Here is a 22,478-nt window from a genome sequence, read left to right as displayed (position 1 = left end):
TCAGGGAGAGCTCACACACGCAGGAGGAGCAGCCCGGAGCTTGTAGACGGAGGTGAAGACCGGGAGAAGCCATACGACTTCTCAAAACCAAGTGAAAATCCATCAGTAGCAAGTCTCTCCCAGCGTGGTTTTTAGAGACACAGTGGGTCTGTCCTCAAGGACCCTGAGCATCAATCCTCAAACCACAACAAAGAGAAACAGAGCAACAACAGAAATTACCATGGAAGCTGACACTTGAAGCTAAGAAAAGAGACTCTCAGCGGAGAACCACGGCTCTGCCGCTCTCAGAGGAAACAAACCCCGAGGAGAGGCTCTACGCACCTTGGATCTACACGACAGAGAGACCACCGGGAGGCAAGTCGGATGTGATGAGAAGAGAAGCAGCGACGCTTCTTACAAATCACGATGGCTTGAGCTCAGATCTGACCCAGATCTGACGCCGACGGTTTAGAGAGGCAGAGAAGCAAGGCCACCAGGATTCACGAAACTATCACGACCTCGACTGGGTTACAGAGAAGAGAGGTAATCACCAGACTTCCGATTAGGTTTGCAGAGACAAAATTCCAGAATCCCAGAAACAAGAAGGAGGGGACGACGTTTCTGAATCGCGGTTATGTATGGTTGAAGCATAATACGACTAACAGGGGGAGGAGGCTGACAGCCAAAGCTGCCGCCGGCCTCTTTGAACAAGATGAAGTTGAAGAAACTAGGGTTTAGTCGGCGGTGGGGGTGGAGAGACCAAAGAGAGAAACTGAGAGAACCCTGACTTTCCAGTTGATGCAAAACCAGCTGATACTCTTAACTAGAGCCTTCTATTTATCATATTTGGCCACTGACATTTACACGATAAATGCTTATTTTACCCTAGAAAACTCAAACTATATAAATTGAGGGGTATATGTACATGTCATGACGCTAGCGCATATGGCTTGTTATGAAGCTAAGTGTCGTGTTATTGAAGCGGTAGGAGGAAATACTTTGAGAAGAGACATCATCGAGCTTACACTACAAGAAAACGTGCCCATAACAACGAACATTTACGACGAAAATATTTCGTCGTAAATTTACATGGTGTTTACAACGCAGTTACGAGGAATCCATCTTTCGTCGTAAACGCCATGTAAATTTACGACGAATAGTTTTCGTCGTAAAATCCATGTAAGTTTACGACGAATGTACGTGGAATGAGAAATACGTCGTAATCATTACATCGACATTACAACGAAACATGTTACCGTTATATTTAGGTGAAAACGTGTATTCAATGTGCTTTAGCTTACCTAATTTCGTCGTAAAGTCGTTGTAAATATTATGTTAAAACCATGTAAAATATTCCTTGTAAAATCGATGTTATATTTCAACTACCCAACTCGAAAATTTCTCTATATTTTTTTAATTTCCACAACTCTCTTCCTCACAACACACAAACAGGAGAAAAAAAAATCAGAAAAAAAAAAATTTCAAAAAAAAATCTAAGAAAAAAATGGCCGGTGGCGGTAGTATTTACGAGTTACGGAGTTGGATGTATTTGCACAAAGATTCCGACGGGAGGGTGACGAACACATTTCTGAGCGGGCTAGAGACATTCATGCACCAGGCGGGCTGTACACCGATCACACAGGAAAGCGGTAAGATCTTTTGCCCCTGTCGAAAATGCAAGAATTCAAAATTTGCACGTAGTGAAACTGTATGGAAGCATTTAGTAAACAGAGGATTTACACCACAGTACTACATTTGGTATCAACATGGAGAGGGTTATGGGGGAAATGAAGCTAGTAGTAGTAATAATAATTTTGAGGATGGTCATCATAGTGAAGAACCGAATCATTTGCATAATGAATATAATTATCATCAAGATCATGAGCAGATGGTAGATCATGATAGGGTTCAAGATATGATTAGTGATGCGTTTTTGGAAACAACTACAACAATAGCTGATGGAACTGGAAATGTAGAAGAACCTAATTTGGATGCAAAAAGGTTTTATGAAATGCTAGATGCTACCTGGAGAAGATATTTCCTCCTTCATTTTTTGACTTCATGGAGCATCTAGTTGTCCACCTACCGTATGAAGCATTGCTTCGTGGACCTGTTCACAACGGATGGATGTATCCGTATGAGCGACAGATGAAACATTTGAAGGGGAAAGCAAGAAATCTTGCAAAGGTGGAAGGTTCAATAGTTGCGGGGAGTTTGACAGCCGAAACATCTAACTTCACATCATACTACTTTGCTCCAACTGTTCGTACGAGGAAAAGAGTTCCTGGAAGATATGATGATGGTGGAGTACCGACATCATATCCAATTGATGGTGTTCCTGACATTTTCTGCGAAATTGCACGGTTTGGTGGTAAAACGAAAGAAGTATGGTGGTCATGTGAAGAGGATAAACATAGTGCCCACACTTATATTCTGCTCAACTGCGAGGATGCAGTGACCCGTTGATTTGAAAGGTAAATATTTTTGTGAATGTTAATTATATGAATTGAAGTTAATTATGTATGACTTGATTATTTGTTTAATTTGCAGCATGTTTGTATCTCAAGTTGAAGAAGCAATACCAGGAATATCTGCAACTGATGTGGACACACGTAAAGATAAGCACTTTGTCAAGTGGTTAAAATCACAGGTACGTAATATATCTCATACATTGATTAATTAAGTAAGTGTTTTGATACTTCAATATTAATTAAGAATAACTGCTTTTTGCAGGTTGATTATGGCGATCCTTATTATCCCGTATGGTTTCACGAATTGGTTCAAGGTCCAGTTGCAAAGGTCACCACATCACCTATGTATTTCACACGAGGATTTACCTTTCCCACATACGAGTATGGGAGACATCGGGCAACGAGTAACTACGGAATATGTGTGAAAGGTGAAACAGACTTTTACGGGATCTTGCAGGAGATTGTTGAAGTGGAATTTCTGGGGTTATTGAAGCTAAAATGCGTCCTCTTCAAATGTGAATGGTTCGATCCTGTTGTGAACCGAGGGATTCGGTATAACAAATTTGGTATTGTAGATGTCAATTTTGGAAGAAGATACAACAAATTTGAGCCTTTCATTTTAGCTTCACAAGCCGAGCAAGTTAGCTTCCTTCCTTATCCTCGGCTTCGAACTTCCGGGATAAACTGGTTAGCTGCTATCAAAATTACACCTCGTGGACGCATTGTCGCTGGAGAAGAACCGCCCTTGCAAGAAGAAGACGCTATCAATGAAGTTGAGGTACCAGAACAACCAACTGATGAAATCCTTTTGATCGACCCGCAAAACTTTCAATATGAAGATATTACCGAAGATGCGACTGATGAAGCACGTGAAGACGAGTTCGAGAGAAGCGACGATGATGATTGTAATGATAGTGATGAGAACGAAAACGATTTAGAGTGATGTAATATTGATGAGAACGAAAACGATTTAGAGTGATGTAATATATGTAACAAATGTTGTATTTCTCTATTGTAACGTATGTTTAAAGAAATATTGTTTTTTTACCATCCTAATGTATGTGTAACAAATGTTGTTTTATATAATATGTATTTCTTTAGTTTTTAAAAAATTATTTGGAGTTTTAGGGTTTTAGAGTTTAAGTTGGAGAAAGAGCACAAAGTAGTTGAGAAGAGATATGATGTTAGATGATATTTGACTTTGGGGTTTATGGATTTCATTCTCGGTGTTTAGGGTTAAGCGTTGTAAAATCGTCGTAAATGGTTATCTATTCCACGTAATTTCGTCGTAAATGAAAAAACGCGGGTCTGGTAACTTCGTCGTAAACGTGGGCCTGGTAAATTCGTCGTAAACCGACGTTTCGACGTAATTTCGTCGTAAATCGAAAAACGCGGGCCTGGTAAATTCGTCGTAAATGAAAAAACGCGGGCCTGGTAACTTCGTCGTAATATTACGTCGCGTTTATGACGAATCATTTTCTATATATTGAGACGCCGAGACGAGGCTGCCTCGTTCATTCCTCCCAAACTCCTCTCCTCTCCCTCTAAGGTACATTCTCTTTCCTCCTTTTTTTTTTAAGTTAGTTTAGGTTATTAATTAGTTAGGTAATTAGTTTAGGTGATTAGTTAGATGACGGAATACTATAGTTTAGGTGATTAGTTAGGTAACGGAATAATTTTTTAATTATGTCATCATAGTTGATTAAATTTATTTAAATTTTTTTTAGATGGCTCCTAGAAGGAAACCAGCAGCACCTACTTATGCCCAGTTGTTTGGCGATGGTTCCGGTACATCTTCTTCCTGTCCATCGTCTTCCGATGCAGTTCCAGACTCTCAGACTTCTTAGAGAGTTTTTTCGAGTCCTCCTCTTCCACCGCAGATGCCTCCACCTCCTCCTCCAGCGGCTGCACCTGAGCCTGTCCCAGAAGGTGCAGTTCATCCGGATTTGCGTGTGCCTTCATATGCTCCCATCGCGAGATATACGGTGGAGGATGTGCTTGCCCAGCCTGGACGGGAGGGTTTGGATGTTTTAGACCCCGATAGACCCCGAGGAACTTATTGGTAAGTTATTAATTTTTATTACATTAAAATTAAATTAATTTTTATATTTTCTAACGGTTAAAGTGTATTTTTTTCAGGTTTGGGGCTAACAACCGTGTTAGCCGGAGCGTTTCAGCGACGATTAAGGGTTACTACGACGGGGCATACCCGAACTGGAGCAAGACACCAAATCACGTTAAGATCACGTGGTTTAAATGTTTTGCGGTAAGATTTTTAAATTTAATTAAATTTTCACTTTTAAATATATATATATATTTTTAATATTTATTATCAATTGTAATTTTTTTTAAAAAATTTATGTTTCAGCAAAAGTGGTATTGGTCTTTGGGAATCACCAAGAGGGTGAAGGCGGAGTTCGTTGCAAAGGCAAAGATACGCCTCTGTAACACAGTCTCTGATTGGAAGGACAAGTGGGAGATCTACGGGTATGAGGGAAAGCCTACTAAGCTCACGACGGATGTGTGGGATGGCCTCATCGCCTATTGGGAGCACCCCTCTTCGATCAAAAAGGTCAATTCGTGCTCGGCTTCTCGAAGGACGAAGGATAAAGATGGTCATTTGCCCATGCTTCACAGAACCGGACAAAAACCTCATGCATGAGTCCGTCTAGAAGCTGTAAGTTTTGTTTTAATTATATATTTTAAAATATTCAATTAATATAATTTATAATATTTAATTTAAAATTTTTTTTGTAGTTCGAGAAGACGGGAAGTCTTACCTTCTCTGTCTGACCTATTCAAGATGACTCACGCCACATCCGATGGAGTTTTTGTGGATCCTGCATCTGAGAAACTCTTCCAAACAATGGCTGGTCGGATTGAAGAACGGGAGACGCAACTAACCCAGGAGTCTCCCGATGGATTACCAGTCACATTGTCCACCGAAGAGGTCGACAGAATCTTCGAAGAGGTACAATTTAAAATTTTTGTTTACATTATTTTAAATATTTTAACATAATTAACTATATTAATATATGTTTTGATTTTATAGGTGGCTCCTAAAAAGAAGGGACAGATAGTCGGTATAGGCTCTGTTAACGAAGTTGCAAGGGCAACTTCGTCATACACTTCGAGACGGGATGAAGAGACTGCTCAGATGAAGGCTCGAATGGATAGCCAGCAGGTTCGTTTAGACTCTCTTGAGGATTTGCTAGACGTGATGGCCGTGGAAAACCCGGTTATGCAGAGAATGTTGAGTGAGAGACGAGCCGCTCTTGGAATGCCACCACGAGATCCCCAAGAGTCCGATCCAACCCGTCAACAGCCGAGCAACCCCACCAACTACTTCGAAAATATGTAGTTTTTTTTTTCTTTCTGTTTGTATTATGAATTTAAATATTATTGTATGACTTTTTAAAATATGTTTTCCAATTTCATATTTCGTTTTAAAATTTAAATTATTTTAAATTCTGAATATTAAATATAAATTAAAATTTATTATATACTAATTAATAATAATATAATAAGAAACGATGTAAACTCCTCGTAAACTTTACATGGAGTTTACATCGAATGTTTACGAGTGATTAACATCGAAATATTTACGAGGGTTTTACATCGAAATGTTTACGAGTGATTTACAACGAAAGTATTTACGTGTGCTTTACATCGAAATAATTACGTGGGCTTTACGACGAATACTTACGTGTCGTTTACGACGAATCCTTTCCCTGCGCTTTACGAGAAATATATTTTGTCGTAAACGTAACGAGTCGTTTACGACGAAACCTCTGTTACGATGGACGTTTAACAACGAAACGTCTTTCGACATTAATTCGTCGTAACATCCCGTTTATGACGAATTTACAACGTTTATGACGAATTTACAACGAATACTGCCCTAATAAAAAATATGTTTTCTCCGACGTATGAAGATTGCAGCCATTTCAAGAATCGCAGTGACCGAACAATTTGATTACCACGCGTCTAGACCAGATAATATAATCAATGTAATATATATACATTTATTTCGGCAGAGAAAATTAGGCGGTGGTAGCTTTGAAGTTACCATAAATGAATCTCACCACTTCTCCGTTCTTAAAAGGTACCACCAAGACTAAGAGAATTACACTCTTATTCAACTTAACAAATTACACTTAGGGCATTAGAATCTTTAATGCAGATAAAAGCAACGATGAATTGTAAGGAATCTGTTACATTCTTCTTCTTCCTCGCTCTTCTCATCCTTCCCTTCGTGCTTCTCCCTGCCACAGGTGCTCCTGGTATGTACGCATGCATCTCTCGATCTCTCCCTGTGTATATATAGACATGCATGCATGCATATGTTTTAAAGTATCTTGAACTATAATTTTTTCAGAGTATATCAATATATAGTTTTTTTTTTGTTTAACCTGGGGGTATCCCAGGCCTATGGAAGGGCCCAGACTAATCTCCAAGGGGAGGTGCAGCCCACGGATAGACCCTCTCTCCGGGTATGCAAATGGGTCCTAAAGCATGGACTCATATCCGTGTGAGGTGTCGAGAGACATCATGAGGTAGTTCCTTCCGGCAGGGTTCGAACTCGCAACCTGGGTGCAGGAAGGAGTCCGTACTTACCATTGGGCCATGATGTTCCGGACATATCAATATATAGTTCTCCAAGACTTAATTACAACAAGAAGAACCGCTTTAATAAATTAAAAGAATGGTTAGATTAGCTGTATATATAACATACATTCCCTCTTAAAATAGCGCAAGTCATGTTAAATTATAGTAAATTGGAGACATAATAAACACATGTAATCAACGTAAATAGTCATATCATCTCGTCTTATGGATTGAAATTATATCAATTTTGTAAGAAATACTTCATGTTAAGTAAGAAGATAATGGACCAACAGTATAGTATACAAGCGGACGTTCTGATGCATTAGTTTTGAACTATAAACATATATATGATCTCTCACACCACTTGGTACTAGACTCCAATAAACCCAAGCGTGATCTTTGATCATTTTAAAAGATCTCTATGCAATTAAAGGTTGTCTTAATTTAAATATAATATGTGTTGAAATGGAAAAAATAATCAGGAAGAGTAGGAGGCATGGGGGTATACTGTGTGAGTAGATGTAGAGGAAGGTGTTCAAAGGCAGGGTTTCGAGACAGATGTATCAAGTATTGTGGCATTTGTTGCAGACAATGTAAGTGTGTTCCTTCTGGCACCTTTGGCAACAAGCATCAGTGCCCTTGCTATCGAGACATGCTTAGCTCCAAGGGCAAACCCAAGTGCCCTTAATTAAGAACTTGTACGAAAAAAAAAGAAAAGAACTTGTACGAATAATGCGTTTTACATGCATGCGCTTGTCTTAAAGTTGGTTAGGTCTATGAGCGCTTCTTATAGTTTCCTTTCTCATACTCCTTCTGTTTTTATTTGTAAGTAGTTTTAGTTAAAAGTGTGAAAACTAAAAAAAAATTTAATTTTGAAAAATAACATTTAATACATAAATTCAACCAATAATAAAAATGTATCAATTATTTGATTGGTCACACAACATGTAATAAATGTAAAAAATGTTTTGGATTATGTAAACATCTTACATTGTGAAACAAACATTTTTTGCTAAAACTATTTACATATCAAAATAGAGGGAGTATATATATATATATATACTATGAGTGTTTGTTGTCCCCAAATGAGTTATACTGTGGATTTTGAAAGATGTATATATTAGATTCGGAAAATGAAAGGAAATTAGGAAAATATTTTTCTTGGGTAGGAAGATGGTTTGTTCACCTAGCTGGTTACAAAAAAAAAAGTTTTGGTTTAGCTGGATCTTTGGTTCGTGTAGTTCAAATAGTATGCTTTGAACCAAATACTTTATATATCTTGTGAAAGTTACATATTATTTAAAGATCGAGTCTAGACTCTTTTTTTTTTGAATGAATGTTAAATTATATTCACCAAAAAATCTGTTTTACATCAAGTGCTTCTTTGCTAATGAAAAAAAACTATCTCCTACCTTCTAACCCCTCTCTTGACTGCCAAACCAATTTGCTACCATACCCACAAACTTCCCTCCAAAGGTCTTTACCAAACACAACTTGTTTCGTATACTCTTGTCTATAAACTTCTCTAGGACTTTCGGCAGTGTTAGCTCCTCCTCATGTCTCCTCTTGTTCCGTTCTCTCCATATAACATGTATGGCACATTGAAATGCATATCTGATACAATAGAGCTTTTTTGCCTCCAGCCTCTGATCAGAAACAATCGCCTGAATAGTGTTCCAGTCAGTCGTGAAGGAACCTTGCAGGATTCCATGAGTAATGTCCTTCCAAATCTGTGAAGAGAAGGGACATTCAAAGAACAAATGATTTCGATTCTCGGGTGCAGCATTGCAGAGCACACAGGTCACATTCACTCCGGCACTCCACTTTGAGACTCTGTCCATAGTTGACAATCTATCTAACATCACTATCCAAGTAACAAACAAGTATTTTGGAGTAGCTTTCTTAAACCAGACCCCTTTGGTCCACACACACTGCAGCTTTTCCTCTCTTAGTAGGTACCATGTTTCTTTAGTTGAGAATTGAATTTTAAAACCAGTTCTGCATCTCCAGAGATCAAGGTCCTCACCACAATCATCTCTACGCAGTTTCTCTCTTAGTGTGTCCATTTCTTTTTCAATATCAGTAAGAATGGTGGTCCTGTGTCTTCTCCTTCTTCTCTGATTTAGCAAAGCCTCCTCAACCGTGGCTTCTCAGAGTCTAGACTCTTTACTCATGAATAGCTTAGTTGATGCCAACTTGAATTAGTTGCTGTTTATTGGGTTCCTTATCATGTAAGTCCAATATATGTATATGTGTGTGTGTTTGTGTTTGGTTAGCAATATGGTTTGAGTTCGTACTCTTAATTTAACTTTTATTTTTAGTTTGGAGGCTAACAAAATTTGATTACTAAAATCAGAAGTGGAAAAAATATCTGTAAAATTTGATTCAATCCAAAATGTTGGGATATTTGTAAGAAAAATTTATTTTCTCGGTTATTTTCTTCACTTTCGAATTACGCTGCAAACCACATTCAACTTGAGCAATATATTATAGTGTGTCAAAGACATCAATCCCCTCTAACTAAAGGAGAACCAACTTTTTTTTTTGTTAATTTATGGTTTTATTAAAACCATGCCCAATGAGCCATACAAGAAGTTCAAGAATTTTAGATTATACAATCAGCTCAAAGTAAGCTCAAGATTAAAAGATAAAGATGAACATAAACCTAACACTGTAAACACATGTATCTACGTGTTTGCTTCTTGGACGTCACCGCTTCCTTTGGACAGAGAATGAGAAATGTCGCTGGAACTTTGCCGATCAACCCGTAATCATCTCTGACTCCACTCGAACTGCTTATTTGCTCCGGTCTAAAGGAGAACCAACTTAACTTCTTTATTTCCTCGTATCTCTTTAGTTTCGAATTTTTTTGTTGAGTAACCAAAACAACACGTGGTCCCTCTCTCCTCTGTCTTCTTACTTTACCAATTCAAACCTAATCCATCAAATTCATTTTTCCAAAGGCGATAGAGACTTCAAACCCAACCCTCCCAGAAAACCACCTCCTTTCTCGTTCCTCACGGTCCACCGTATTTATTTTTTCTACTAACATTTCCATCAACCTTCTCATATCTCCTATTCCTTAAAGCTGTACAGTCGTTTTCTCTTTGAAAGTCACCAACTTGAAGCATTAAAGACATGCGAGGTAGGATTCTTGCTTATCTCTATGAAAGTCTCACCTTTGAAGATGCAATTTCTTGTTAGATCTTTGAGGTTCAGTTCCTGATTACGATCTCTGAACCCTAATTTTTTATTTTGGGATTTTGTATGGTTTTTACTTTTTAGCATTAGATTGTTTAGATCTTCATTATGTCCTTTATTTCGAGTTTTATAAATTAGATTGTTCGATTACGGTCTCTGAGTTTCATATTACCGTTTCGATTCCATGACAGGACAACACTGAGTGTCACGTATTCAAACACCCATAAAGAAAGATAACACTCTATCACACTCCCCTATGGTCAGCCAATACGGCGCACTACATTACGTCCACAACTCCCCCGTACATATCTCCCCAGTCAACAACTCACCGTCCACACCACACCCGTGTCCACAACTCACCTGTCCATATCTCACCCATCCATGACTCGCCGGTCCACATCTCACCCATCTATAACTCTCATGTTCACGTCTCACCCGTCCACAACTCCTCCTACCAAAATTATGTCGTCCTAAAGTGGAGTCTGGAGCTTCCTCACATAAGCAATAAATTTACGTCTACGTTGTACTATCCAATTTTAATTTAACATCAACCGTCGGATTAACAGCCCTTTTTCTCATCTTGTGGCTGTAAATGTAGCACAACAGTCAAGACACCAAACCTAATAAATGAAAAAGAAGCTAATTTGATTAGAAAAAAAAAGTTAACTAAACTAAGGCAAAGCCACAAACTACATCATAACAATTCACCAACCAAAACCACACTTCTGTTTCTCTTCGCTAAAGGTAATTTCGTCAACAAATGGTCTCGGTCTCCGTGAATGTATGGGGAAAGCGGAAAGTGTCAGTGTCTCTGAGTGCGATGTAAACTCAAAAGGTGGCCCATTATGTAAACAACTCTATTCGAAACAGAATTCTTAACCTTTTGCATTGAGCTTCAAGCTCAGCAATCTTTTTCACATTCCTAAGTTGTTGTTTATGGGTTAGCAAACCATAGACTTGCGAGTACCCTCTGTTTTGACCTCAAGCTCCTTCTCAAGAACAGTATACTCATATCTCAAGAAGGCGTTTTCTTTCTCCACTTAATCTAATCTTGTCATTAACGCTTCAAATTCTGACTCCACCTGAAATTTACGCTCTAGTAGGCTTACCACGAGCTTTTCTTTGGCCACAAGCGACTTCTTCAGCTGAGTGTTCTCAGCTTCTAGAGTTTGAACCCCTTCTCTTCATCTCAGTTAGATCATCGTATGCAGATTCTTCTTGTCTCTCCTTCTCAGTGTCTCTTCTGATACACTCCATTCCTTAACCTAGTTTTAAGACTCATTTCTTCATCTTTCAAGAAAATCTCATCCACTACACATCTTTCTTAGGAGAATTTAACACTACGGTTTCAAGCTTATCGTTTAGGCTTTTTCGGGCTATCTCATGTCTAATTCCATTTCCTGGAGAAACCATTAAGCGCCACAATAACAAAAGCAAATCGCAAACTCATCACTTAGAAGTTGAAAAGTAATACATGGACAGAACATGAGCTGATAACGATCAAGTTTTTCTCAAGAAGGCATACAACATTTAAAGCAAGTTATGGCAACTTCGGACAAAAGTTTCTTTACATGTCCATATATTATATATTTGTTCTGCATTACGATTTTTTTTGTTCATCATCTATAGTCTACTCGTTAGAAACCATATATTATTTGTCAAAATGGTTTCATAAGACCGAAGAAATAAACATGAAATCGAAGGCTCACACCAAGAAACTAACTAAGCAACATTTTTCCTCGACTTGCCACCAACCAATAGCTCCCCAAGACTGAATGGTCCACCCACAAAGGTTGTCACTTGTGGCTCTCCTTGAGTTGTCTTGGGTTTAAAACTAAGAATCTCTACTTTTATTTTGGGTTGGAGAGAGCTGTATAATCGAATACAGAGATTCTTCATATATGGTATCATCTTCTTGACTCTGCTAAACAATGCCAAAAACCAAGATATGAAGAGTATATATACTTACAAATGTAAGAGTACAAGTAGAAGTTTCGTAAATAGTAACACATATGCAACTAATCCACACTCTCACAACGACCAAAATGAAAAATACCAAAATTTTCCTCGACTAATCAGCTTCACATTTGGTTCCAATAATATGATCAATGGACCAATGGTCTATTGGGTAAGGCACTGCCTTTAATATACTAATTTATTTTTTAAAAACAGTAAACAAATGAAGATGAAGCTGATAGTGATTCCAAACCACTTTATGTAATCAAATATTAAGGGAACAGGGAAATGCTAAGCTATGTATATGTTCTTCATCAAGAACATAGCGAATCAAAGAATTGCTTGTGTAACCACATAAGAACAGATTATTACTACTCAAAATTTTCGACCAAAGCTTTTATTCACCTTTGATCATCAAAGACTCGAACCAAGTGGAAACCAAAACTAGAAGACTCTTTAACTCTCTACTGGTTTTGTCGACTTCTGACCAACCGGTAAATCATCGATCCAGTCCCCATAGATTCGATTAATCTTCTTGGAGTCACTCCACTTGAGCAAACACTTCTTTCGCCGCCCTTCGTCGTTAAGACCAGAAGAATCTGCTGTTACTTGTGCAGTTGGTTTCATTGCAAATGCTTCATTTGCTGGCACCACCATTGGTTTACTCACAGACGCTGCTACTGCGTTCATAGCTTCTCCTTCAACTCTTCCAACAGAGTGTTGCAGCAGCTCTGCAATCAGAAACACAAGATCATCATCCACACACAGGACTAGCAAATCTATACAAAGATTATAGTAACACACCTGCTTGGCCATGAGCAAAGTGACAGTTATCACCAAAAGGACACTGACCCTTCTCAAACTTCCCACACAGCCTCGTCTTCCAGAACACAGTCTTGACACCACCACCACCATTGTTCAACGGTGCAGGTGCAGGTACAGGTGCAGGTACAGGTGCAGGTACAGGTGCAGGGACGCCTCCTTGTCTATTCACTTCAACTTGATGAGAAGCAACAACACCATTCTCAACAGACAGTGGATCAACAACACTTATAGCCAAACTCTCCCTCAGCTTCCCATTCTCCTCGCGGAACTTAGAAAGATCCTCGTGAATGAAATTGCACCTGTCACCATAAGGACACTCCTCGCCGAAACAAAACTTCCTGCAAAGCTTCATCCTCAATATAATCTTCTGATCATCTTCCCAATTACCACCATTATTACTATTATTCCCAACCGAAGAAAGCCTCTCTCTTTCCCTCTCCTTCTCCCTGTCTTGCACAGGAGGTCCAACAATCTCCTGCCAGTTCGACGGAGGCTGTCTCAAATCCTCCATTCCATGAGCAAAGTTGCAAAGCTCTCCGTTCCTACAAGCCCCTGACTTGAACTTCACGCACATCCTTGTCTTGTAGAAGATATTAGCCGTCCCTTTGTTCACAGGAGGAGCGTTTGAAGATGGAAAATTCCAAGAAGTGTTGTTGTCATCAACAAGTCTCGGCCTTTTTAACTGTGGCATTGTCTGTGAATCAGACTGGTCGTTGTTCATTGAATCAACCATCTGGGTTTGCTTCCAAACACCATAAGGACGAGAATCAGAGTAACTCGAATCCATTACTGTCAAACACAAAATCGAATTCTATGGTTACATAATAAAGTCTTCAACTTTCGATTACGAAACTATAAATGCTTGAAGCTATGATATAAAAGAACACGAATTGAGCAGAGATAATGGATCAGTGGAAGGGAGAGAGAGCAATACCAGGATCGACGATGGCGGCGGCGGCAGATTTGGGAGACGAAAGGCGATTTAGGGTTTTTGAACCTATGATATATATACCTTTACTTGATTTAGTAATTTACTTGGTAGTAATTTTGTAAAAACAAATCCGACATGTCAAAGGCATTTGTCATCATAAATAAAATATTGTAAAAACAATTCGATATTTGAAAAGACATTTTATGGTTGGTTACTTGGTTTAGCCTTGCATTTGTTTTTATGGTTGGTCTTGTGTTTGTGTTTATGGTTGGTTTGTCATAGATGATAATCACATATTTTTAGTTCTGGACAAAACAAAACTAAATATATGTTTTACAAAACTAAATATATGTTTTAACAAATTTTCATTAGAACATTGAGTACTTTAACAATAACTAGATCTTGAGATTTTTGTTTTCATTTATTTTTATATAAATATTTTGTTTTCAATTCTAAATTGGTATATATTATAATATATATGTGTCCATCAATTTTTAAAACATAATAAGTTTACGGTATATTTTTTTCATTGAATAGATTGTTTCAAACTTTCACATGTAGTTGTATCTTCTTCTATATATATATTTTCGGATTATTATTTCATTATTAAAATCGTAACTATATATATATAAAGATTAGTAAGATATTGTTTTATTGTCATAGATTTATATTATCGAGTAAATAATTAAACATTTAGTTTTTGTTTAAGTTTTAAAATAAACTATATAGTTTAAAATTTTTTTTCATTGGTTTAATGTAGTAAAGATTAATCATTGTTAGATAATATGATTTTTGTTATTTAAAATTTTTTTTTTATAATTTTAAAAGTTAACATCGACAAATATTTAAATATTTAACATATGGAGGTATAATATTACAATATTAAATTATATCTATTTAATTTATACTATATATAAATCCAATGAATCATCTATTGTTTAAATCCAATTATTGATAGTCCAATAAAATTTCTGGTAGGCCCAAAATTTAAAAGATAAGATTAAATGTAATATGACTTTCTAGAAATATGTCATTTTTAAAAAAATAACATATGAATCAAGGTTGTGATTTCTGTTTTAATATATAAGATGATATAATCTTTAAGTTTTTTATTTGGAACAGATACGAGGAATCAAAATGCAACATCAAACATAATTAATTAAACCACTCAAAATCACATCAAAGCTTAGAAAAGATCATGACTGCTCGGAACTTCTTAGCTTCTTGCTCGTCTAGCTTCATCTGTTGTGGATACCAGTCCACTAAAACATCACTTGCCTCGTTAACCTTCTGTCTGAGGTATCCAGGTGATTCTATGCACCGAAAGATTTGGGTTCCGGGTAGTTCAAGAAGCATTCCTCTGATTTTTGGTGCAAACAATGGCTCGAGTAATTCCACCAAAGGGTAGAGCGTCTCACCAATCAACTACAAAAAGAAAGATAAAAGTAAAAGAAAACAATAAGTAAACTTTTTTTTCAAAAAAACCATCATATAAAAAGAAAATCAATTTTACAGTTCGTTGTTCACTGGGAGTTCGGTTTTCAAGTGATTCAGTCAAAGCAGCTAAACGTAAAAAGCAGCACATGCTAAGAAATCATCCATACTGTAAACAGAAACATGAGGAGGAGGCATGCCTAAGCAGTGAAGATGGTAGAATATTGAGAAGATGAAATGCGATTTAGGGTAGTCAGATATTTAGTAAAAACAGTCTGCCTATTTGAGTAACTAAGAACATTTTTTTTCATAATTAGAATTGAATATATATTTTGGACCGCGTAGAAAACACGCGCTAAACAAAAATGGCGAATAACATTTTCTACCACATATGTTTTGTTGAATATGACTTAGTTTGAATAATATAATTTATTAAATAGTTAAGAAATATTTTTATTTTTGGTATATAATTATATTAAAGATTTTAAAATATCTAGCGATGTTTCTAAACTTTTTTCTCAGTTTTATTATATTAAACTATAAATTTCATATATGTCAAGTTTGTGCGTGATTACTGTATAAAAACAAATTTTGAGATATAAAATATAATTGAAAAGAAGAAGAAAATAAAGCATACCACATTTGATTGCAATCGAGAGAATTGTATAGAAACACAAATATTTGCATACCTTTGTAAGTGTGATTCTCGTTGAATAAATGAACTTTGTGTGTGCAGGGTCATTACAAGTAAAATAGGTTTTCCCAGTGTTTTTAAATTCGAAACAAACTGGCGGTCGACCCAGGTTAGACTGTGAAACGAGAATGTATCCGAGTCAGGTGGATAAAAACTGGGTTTGTTAGCATATAAAATAAAGTTTTTATTTCTTTCAGTCATAACTTACAATGATAAATACTAAAGTCAAAATACTAATTTTGTTTGTACTTTAAAAAAATCATAGTTATTGTTTAATAAATAACTTTCTCCGGGAATTGAAACTTGGACCTAATTTGGGATTCGAACCTCATACTTGGGTATAGAAAGCTTTGAAAACTTAAACACTAGGATACAATGCTTCCACAACCTTGTACGAGTTAAACTGGGGATAGTTCTTTGCGAACCAACTGGAAGAGGATATAATAACTGTCGGAGTCAAAAAGTGAGACAAATGTTACGACAAACACAGAAAGCCCAAGTTGGGTCGGTTTGGTAGATGGATAACCTGACCATAACCTTCACTTAGGCTGTAAGTTTCGCATTCTCATGAGTTTCGAATCCTGTTTTGGCCTCTTCACGTTTCTCACACGTCCCATACGGAATGTTTCCTGCGCGCACACACACATTCATATCATTTAAAACTATCTTTTATAACATGCTTAAATCCATATAGTGGTATAAAATTTCGTTTTGTACAAATAAAAATTTTAAAGACAAATTTGATATTTGAAAAGACACTATCGAGTATCGACATTATCAAACATAAATGTAATATGTATATGTATGTTAAATTATCTAAATATTAGACCTTATAGCAAATGTATATTTTATACAACTGATATCTTTGTGCGAGTATTTTATAGCTAATCTTTATTTTTGGTTTTATGATTGGTTTAGCATATGTTTTCTTATAGATCTTGTGTTTGTGTTTATGGTTTGTTTGGCATAGATGATCTCATATTAATATTTTCGGACAAACGAAAACAAAGTTTTTTTTGACAAAATTTCATTAGAACATTGAGTACTTTAACAATAATGATAGAACTAGATCTCGATCCGCGCAACCGCGCGGGTTTTTTGTTTTTATTTATTTTTGTATAAATATTTTGTTTTCAATTCTAAATTGATATATATTATAATATATATGTGTCTATCAATTTTTAAAACATAATAAGTTTCATGTATATTTTTTTTATTAAATAGATTGTTTCAAACTTTCACATGTATTTGTATCTTCTTCTATATATATATTTTCGGATTATTATTTCATTATTAAAATCGTAACTATATATATAAAGATTAGTAAAATATTATTTTATTGTCATATTCAAAGATATTGTAACATTTCACAAATTTAGAAAGTTTTTAAAAAATTAAACTTTTCGCTTCATAGATTTATATTATCGAGTAAATAATTAAACATTAGTTTTTGTTTAATTTTTAGAATAAACTGTATAGTTTAAAATTTGTTTTCATTGGTTTAAGGTAGTAAAGATTAATCATTGTTAGATAATATGATTTTTGTTATTTAAAAAAAAATCTTTATAATTTTAAAAGTTAACATCGACAAATATTTAAATATTTAGCATATAGAGGTATAGTATTACAACATTAAATTATATATATTTAATTTATACTATCTATAAATTCAATGGATCATCTATTGTTTAAATCCAATTATTGATAGCCTAATAAAAAATTTTGGTAGGCCCAAAATTTAAATGATAAATGTAACATAATTTTTTAGGAATAGGTCCATTATGTCCATTTTTAAGAAAATCACACATGAATCAAGGTTGTGACTTCTGTTTTAATATATAAGATATTAAGTTTTTATTTGGAATAAAAGGAGGAATCAAAATGCAAAATGCAACACAAAACATAAATAAAACCACAAAATGACATCAATACTTAGACAAAAGCATGGCTCCTCGGAACTCCTTAGCTTCTTGTTCGTCTAGCTTCATTTGTTGGGGAAACCACTTTCCTAATTAAACAGCAATTGTTTCGTAAACATTCTCTTTGAGGGCTTCTGGTGATTCTATCAACTTAAAGATTTGGGATCGGTCTAGCTCAAGAAGCATCCAGTGATTTTTTGCTATAAAATTTGGCTCAAGTAATTCCTTCCACCAAAGGGTAGAGAGTCTCGCCAATTAACTACAAAAAGAGAAATTAAAGTAAGTAAAAAATATACGCAAACTGTATTTCCAAAATAATCACCATATTAAAAAAAAATAGTTTACAAATCGTTGTTCACTGGGAGTTCGTTTTCAAGTGCTTCACTCAAAACAGCTACTAGAAATCTTCGGACAAAAGCAGCACGGGACAACGGATCATGAATACTGGTATACAGAAATAGGAGGAGGCATGATTTAAACAATGAAGACGGTAGAAAATTAAGAAAACAAAATGTGAGTAGGATTACCGAACAATGGTTAGTCTGCTATATAAAAAAAAACTGTTTGCCTATTTAAGTAATCAAGAACAAAATTTTCACAACTAGAATTGAATATATATTTTCAAAAATAGAATTGAATATGGTTTGTTACTTATTTTAGCCTTTGCATTTGTGTTATATGGTTGGTCTTGTTTGTTGAGATAAGCTTGAATCAAGAGATAGCTTGAGATGCAAGCAAAAGATCTAATCCTATTATGTTTGAGACTTATAATATATTTAGGAGTTATCTAAGATATGTTATCTAATAGGATTAGGAGTTTATAATCTCTAATAAAGGATATGTCAAAGTATGACATAACTTGTGGGATTTAGAGATTGAGAGCTTAAGTTTTTGAGTAAGTTTTCTTAAGCATTAATAAAGAGAGTTAGTCTTTATACAATCTTTGAATTCAATATTTGGTATCAGAGCTAAGAAGAAGAGATGAGTGAAGAAATTGTTGCTGCGACGGCAACACTAAAACTGAAAGAAGGAGGATCCTCCTCCATACGATGTCCAATGCTTACCACGACCAATCATACGGTATGGGCGATCAGAATGAAGATTGCACTTAAAGTACACAAGGTCTGGGAAGCGATCGAAGAAGAAGCAACCGAAGGAGAGAAGAATGATATGGCGATGGTATTGTTGTTTCAATCGATACCGGAAGTCCTAATACTCCAAGTTGGCGAATTAGGCACTGCCAAGAAGGTATGGGAGGCGATCAAGACGAGACATGTAGGAGCTGAGAGAGTTAAGGAGGATAGGTTACAAACATTGATGGCTGATTTTGATCGCTTAAAGATGAAAGAAACATAGTCAATCGATGATTTTGGAGGAAAATTGTCCGAGATTGCATCAAAATCCGCAGCCCTAGGAGTCAGCATAGAAGAACCAAAATTAGTCAAGAAACTTTTAACCAGTCTACCACGGAAGAAGTATATTCATATTGTGGCTTCTCTAAAGCAAGTTCTAGACCTTAATAATACAAGCTTTGAAGACATCATGGGCCGTATGAAAGCTTATGAGGAACGTGTAAGTGAAGAAGATGAGCCGCAAGAAGAGCAAAACAAACTGATGTATGCGAACTCTGAGCCACAAACTACGCAGTCTAATCAAGACTACAACAGAGACAATCGATACCATCGTGGCAGAGGCAGAGGAAGGTCATACTACAGAGGCTGTGGACGAGGACGTTATTATGGAGACAGAGACGCGTCTAAAGTTGTATGCTATCGCTGTGATAAACTAGGACCCTACGTTACTGATTGTCCTGATCGTATCCTGAAGCTGCAGGAAGCTCAAGAGACCAACAATAGCGACACTCAAGACGCAGACGAGTTGATGATGCATGAGGTTGTCTACCTCAACGAGAAGAACTGTGTACCTGAGAAATATGAAACATGTATGGATGCAGAAGACATATGGTATTTAGACAATGGCGCCAGCAATCATATGCCAGGAGATCAAATATATTTCTCAGAGATAGACAAACATATTACGGGAAAAGTAAGGTTTGGTGACGATTCTAGGATTGACATCAAAGGAAAGGAGACTGTATCTTTCATAGATATGAATGGGGAAGCAAGGAAGATGAATGATGTGTATTTCATACCTGATTTGAGGAGCAATATAATCAGTCTCGGTCAAGCAACGGAGTCGGGATGCGATATAAGACTGAGAGGAAACCACCTCACGATGCACGACCAACACGGAAAGCTCCTTGTCACAGCCAACAGATCGAAGAATCGACTCTACAAGGTACGTATGGGAATCAAAGAATCAATGCAGCTCTGTTTAAGCGAGATCAGTGAGTTAAATAGATGGCATGCGAGACTCGACCACGATAACACCGCTACGATGAAAAGAATGATACAAAAGGAACTCGTTGGAGGTATCAATGGTGTCAATGTCGAAAAGGAGTTGTGTTCTTCGCGTCTACTTGGGAAACAAGCAAGAAAGGTGTTTCCACAAGCAACAATGTATAGAGCAACGAAACCACTCGAGCTCTTACACGGAGATCTTTGTGGCTCTATTACGCCAAGTACAATGGCTGGAAACAAATATATATTTGTGATCATTGACGATCATACGAGGTACATGTGGACTATTCTCCTCAAACAGAAAAGTAAAGCTTTTGTGAAGTTTAAAAAGCTAAAGAGTCTGATAGAACAAGAGCTTAGAGAGAAGATATCGACCTTCAGAAGCGATCGAGGTGGAGAATTCGTTTCACAATAGTTCAATTCTTACTGTGAGGATGAAGGCATCATGAGACATCTCACTGCTCTGTACACTCCACAACAGAACGGAGTGGTTGAGAGACGCAACAGAACGTTGATGGAGATGGCCAGGAGCATCCTGAAGCATATGCATATGCCGAATTATCTGTGGGGTGAGGCAGTCCGACACGCAACTTACTTAATCAATAGGATAGCTACAAGGTCATTGCAAGATCAGACGCCTTATGAAGCTTTGAGGAAAAGAAAGCCGAATTTGGGTCATCTGCGTATCTTTGGTTGTCTTGGCTATGCAAAGGTTGAGAAGGCTCAGCTAAGGAAGCTAGATGATAGATCGAGAATGCTTGTTCACCTTGGAACCGAGCCTGGCTCAAAGGCCTACAGGCTATTTGATCCCGAGACTAAGAGAATTGTGGTCAGTCGAGATGTAGTGTTTGATGAGACTAAAGGTTGGAACTGGAAGAGAATTGATTCAGAGCAAAAGAGTTACAAAGATTTCGTTGTTGAGCTCGGGGTGTTTGGGAATCACGGAATATCAGAGCCTGCAACTGAAAACAAACCGTGTGATCAGGCGGAAGGGTTAGAACCAGTGGGAAACAACCGTGTGAATGAAGAAACAGGTGAAACAGAAAAGCCTTTAGTAAAATTAGAAGAAGATGAAAGCGAAGGTGGTGAAGAAAGCGAGGATGGTGGTGAAAACAGAGTGTTGAGAAGAAGCGAGAGACAAACTTCGCGACCAAAATATCTTGATGACTATGTCTTATTGGCAGAAGAAGAAGGAGAGATGTTGTTGTTGTGTCTGAATGGTGAACCAAGAATGTTCATGGAGATGAAAGACCTGATCGGAATGCAAGAGGTGGTGAGAAATGATTTCAAGCTTAAGCTTAAGGGGGAGAATGTTGAGATAAGCTTGAATCAAGAGATAGCTTGAGATGCAAGCAAAAGATCTAATCCTATTATGTTTGATACTTATAATATATTTAGGAGTTATCTAAGATATGTTATCTAATAGGATTAGGAGTTTATAATATCTATATAAAGGATATGTCTGACATAACTTGTGAGATTTAGAGATTGAGAGCTTAAGTTTTTGAGTGGGTTTTCTTAAGCATTAATAAAGAGAGTTAGTCTTTATACAATCTTTGAATTCAATATTGTTTTGTGTTTATGGTTGGTTTGGCGTAGATAATCAATCCCATATTATTATTTTTGGACAAATAAAAACAAAATAGATGTTTTTAACAGTTTTTCATTAGAACATTGAGTACATTACCAATAATGATAGAATCTTAAGCTTTTTATTCAGAATCAAAATGCAACATCAAACATAATTAAACCAAGCACAATCACATCAAAGCTTAGATAAGAGCATGGCTGCTCGAAACTCCTTAGCTTCTTGCTCGTTTAGCTTCATCTGTTGGGGATACCAGTCCACTAAAACATCAATTGCCTCATTAACCTTCTCTTTGAGGACTTCTGGTGATTCTATGCACCGAAAGATTTGGGTTCGGGGTAGTTCAAGAAGCATTCCTGTGATTTTTGGTGCAAACAATGGCTGGAGTAATTCCACCAAAGGGTAGAGCGTCTCACCAATCAACTACGAAAGAACAATTAAAGTATGAGAAAAAGATAAGTAAACTTGTATTTTTGAAAGATAACCATCATATAAAAATAAAATCAATTTTA

The 22,478-nt window shown here is 36.5% G+C and overlaps 1 protein-coding gene across 3 annotated transcripts; it reads right to left on the bottom strand.

Moving 5' to 3' along the window:
* Positions 1 to 10,469: 10,469 nt before the first annotated feature.
* LOC111204545 (zinc finger CCCH domain-containing protein 39) lies at positions 10,470 to 14,184 on the bottom strand. 3 transcript variants are annotated; one of them, XR_007321446.1, is made up of 4 exons: positions 13,975 to 14,184; positions 13,020 to 13,829; positions 12,621 to 12,946; positions 10,470 to 12,180 (listed from the first exon to the last, which is right to left on the bottom strand). XR_007321446.1 is itself a non-coding variant. In XM_048753186.1 (3 exons), the coding sequence occupies exons 2-3, from the start codon at positions 13,825 to 13,827 to the stop codon at positions 12,672 to 12,674; spliced, it is 1,083 nt and encodes a 360-aa protein (XP_048609143.1). In that variant the 5' UTR covers positions 13,828 to 13,829; positions 13,975 to 14,184; the 3' UTR covers positions 12,452 to 12,671. The 3 variants fall into 3 exon arrangements, 2 of the variants coding, with proteins under 2 accessions (XP_048609143.1, XP_048609144.1); XM_048753186.1 differs by lacking the exon at positions 10,470 to 12,180 and having other exon boundaries at positions 12,452 to 12,946; XM_048753187.1 differs by lacking the exon at positions 10,470 to 12,180 and having other exon boundaries at positions 12,452 to 12,946; positions 13,020 to 13,851; positions 13,975 to 14,013.
* Positions 14,185 to 22,478: the final 8,294 nt, after the last annotated feature.

This window comes from Brassica napus, chromosome C3 (genome assembly GCF_020379485.1).
Source record: "Brassica napus cultivar Da-Ae chromosome C3, Da-Ae, whole genome shotgun sequence".
Taxonomy (NCBI): domain Eukaryota; kingdom Viridiplantae; phylum Streptophyta; class Magnoliopsida; order Brassicales; family Brassicaceae; genus Brassica; species Brassica napus.
Note: the sequence above shows the minus strand (reverse complement) of the source record. Positions and strands in the feature narration are given on the sequence as shown.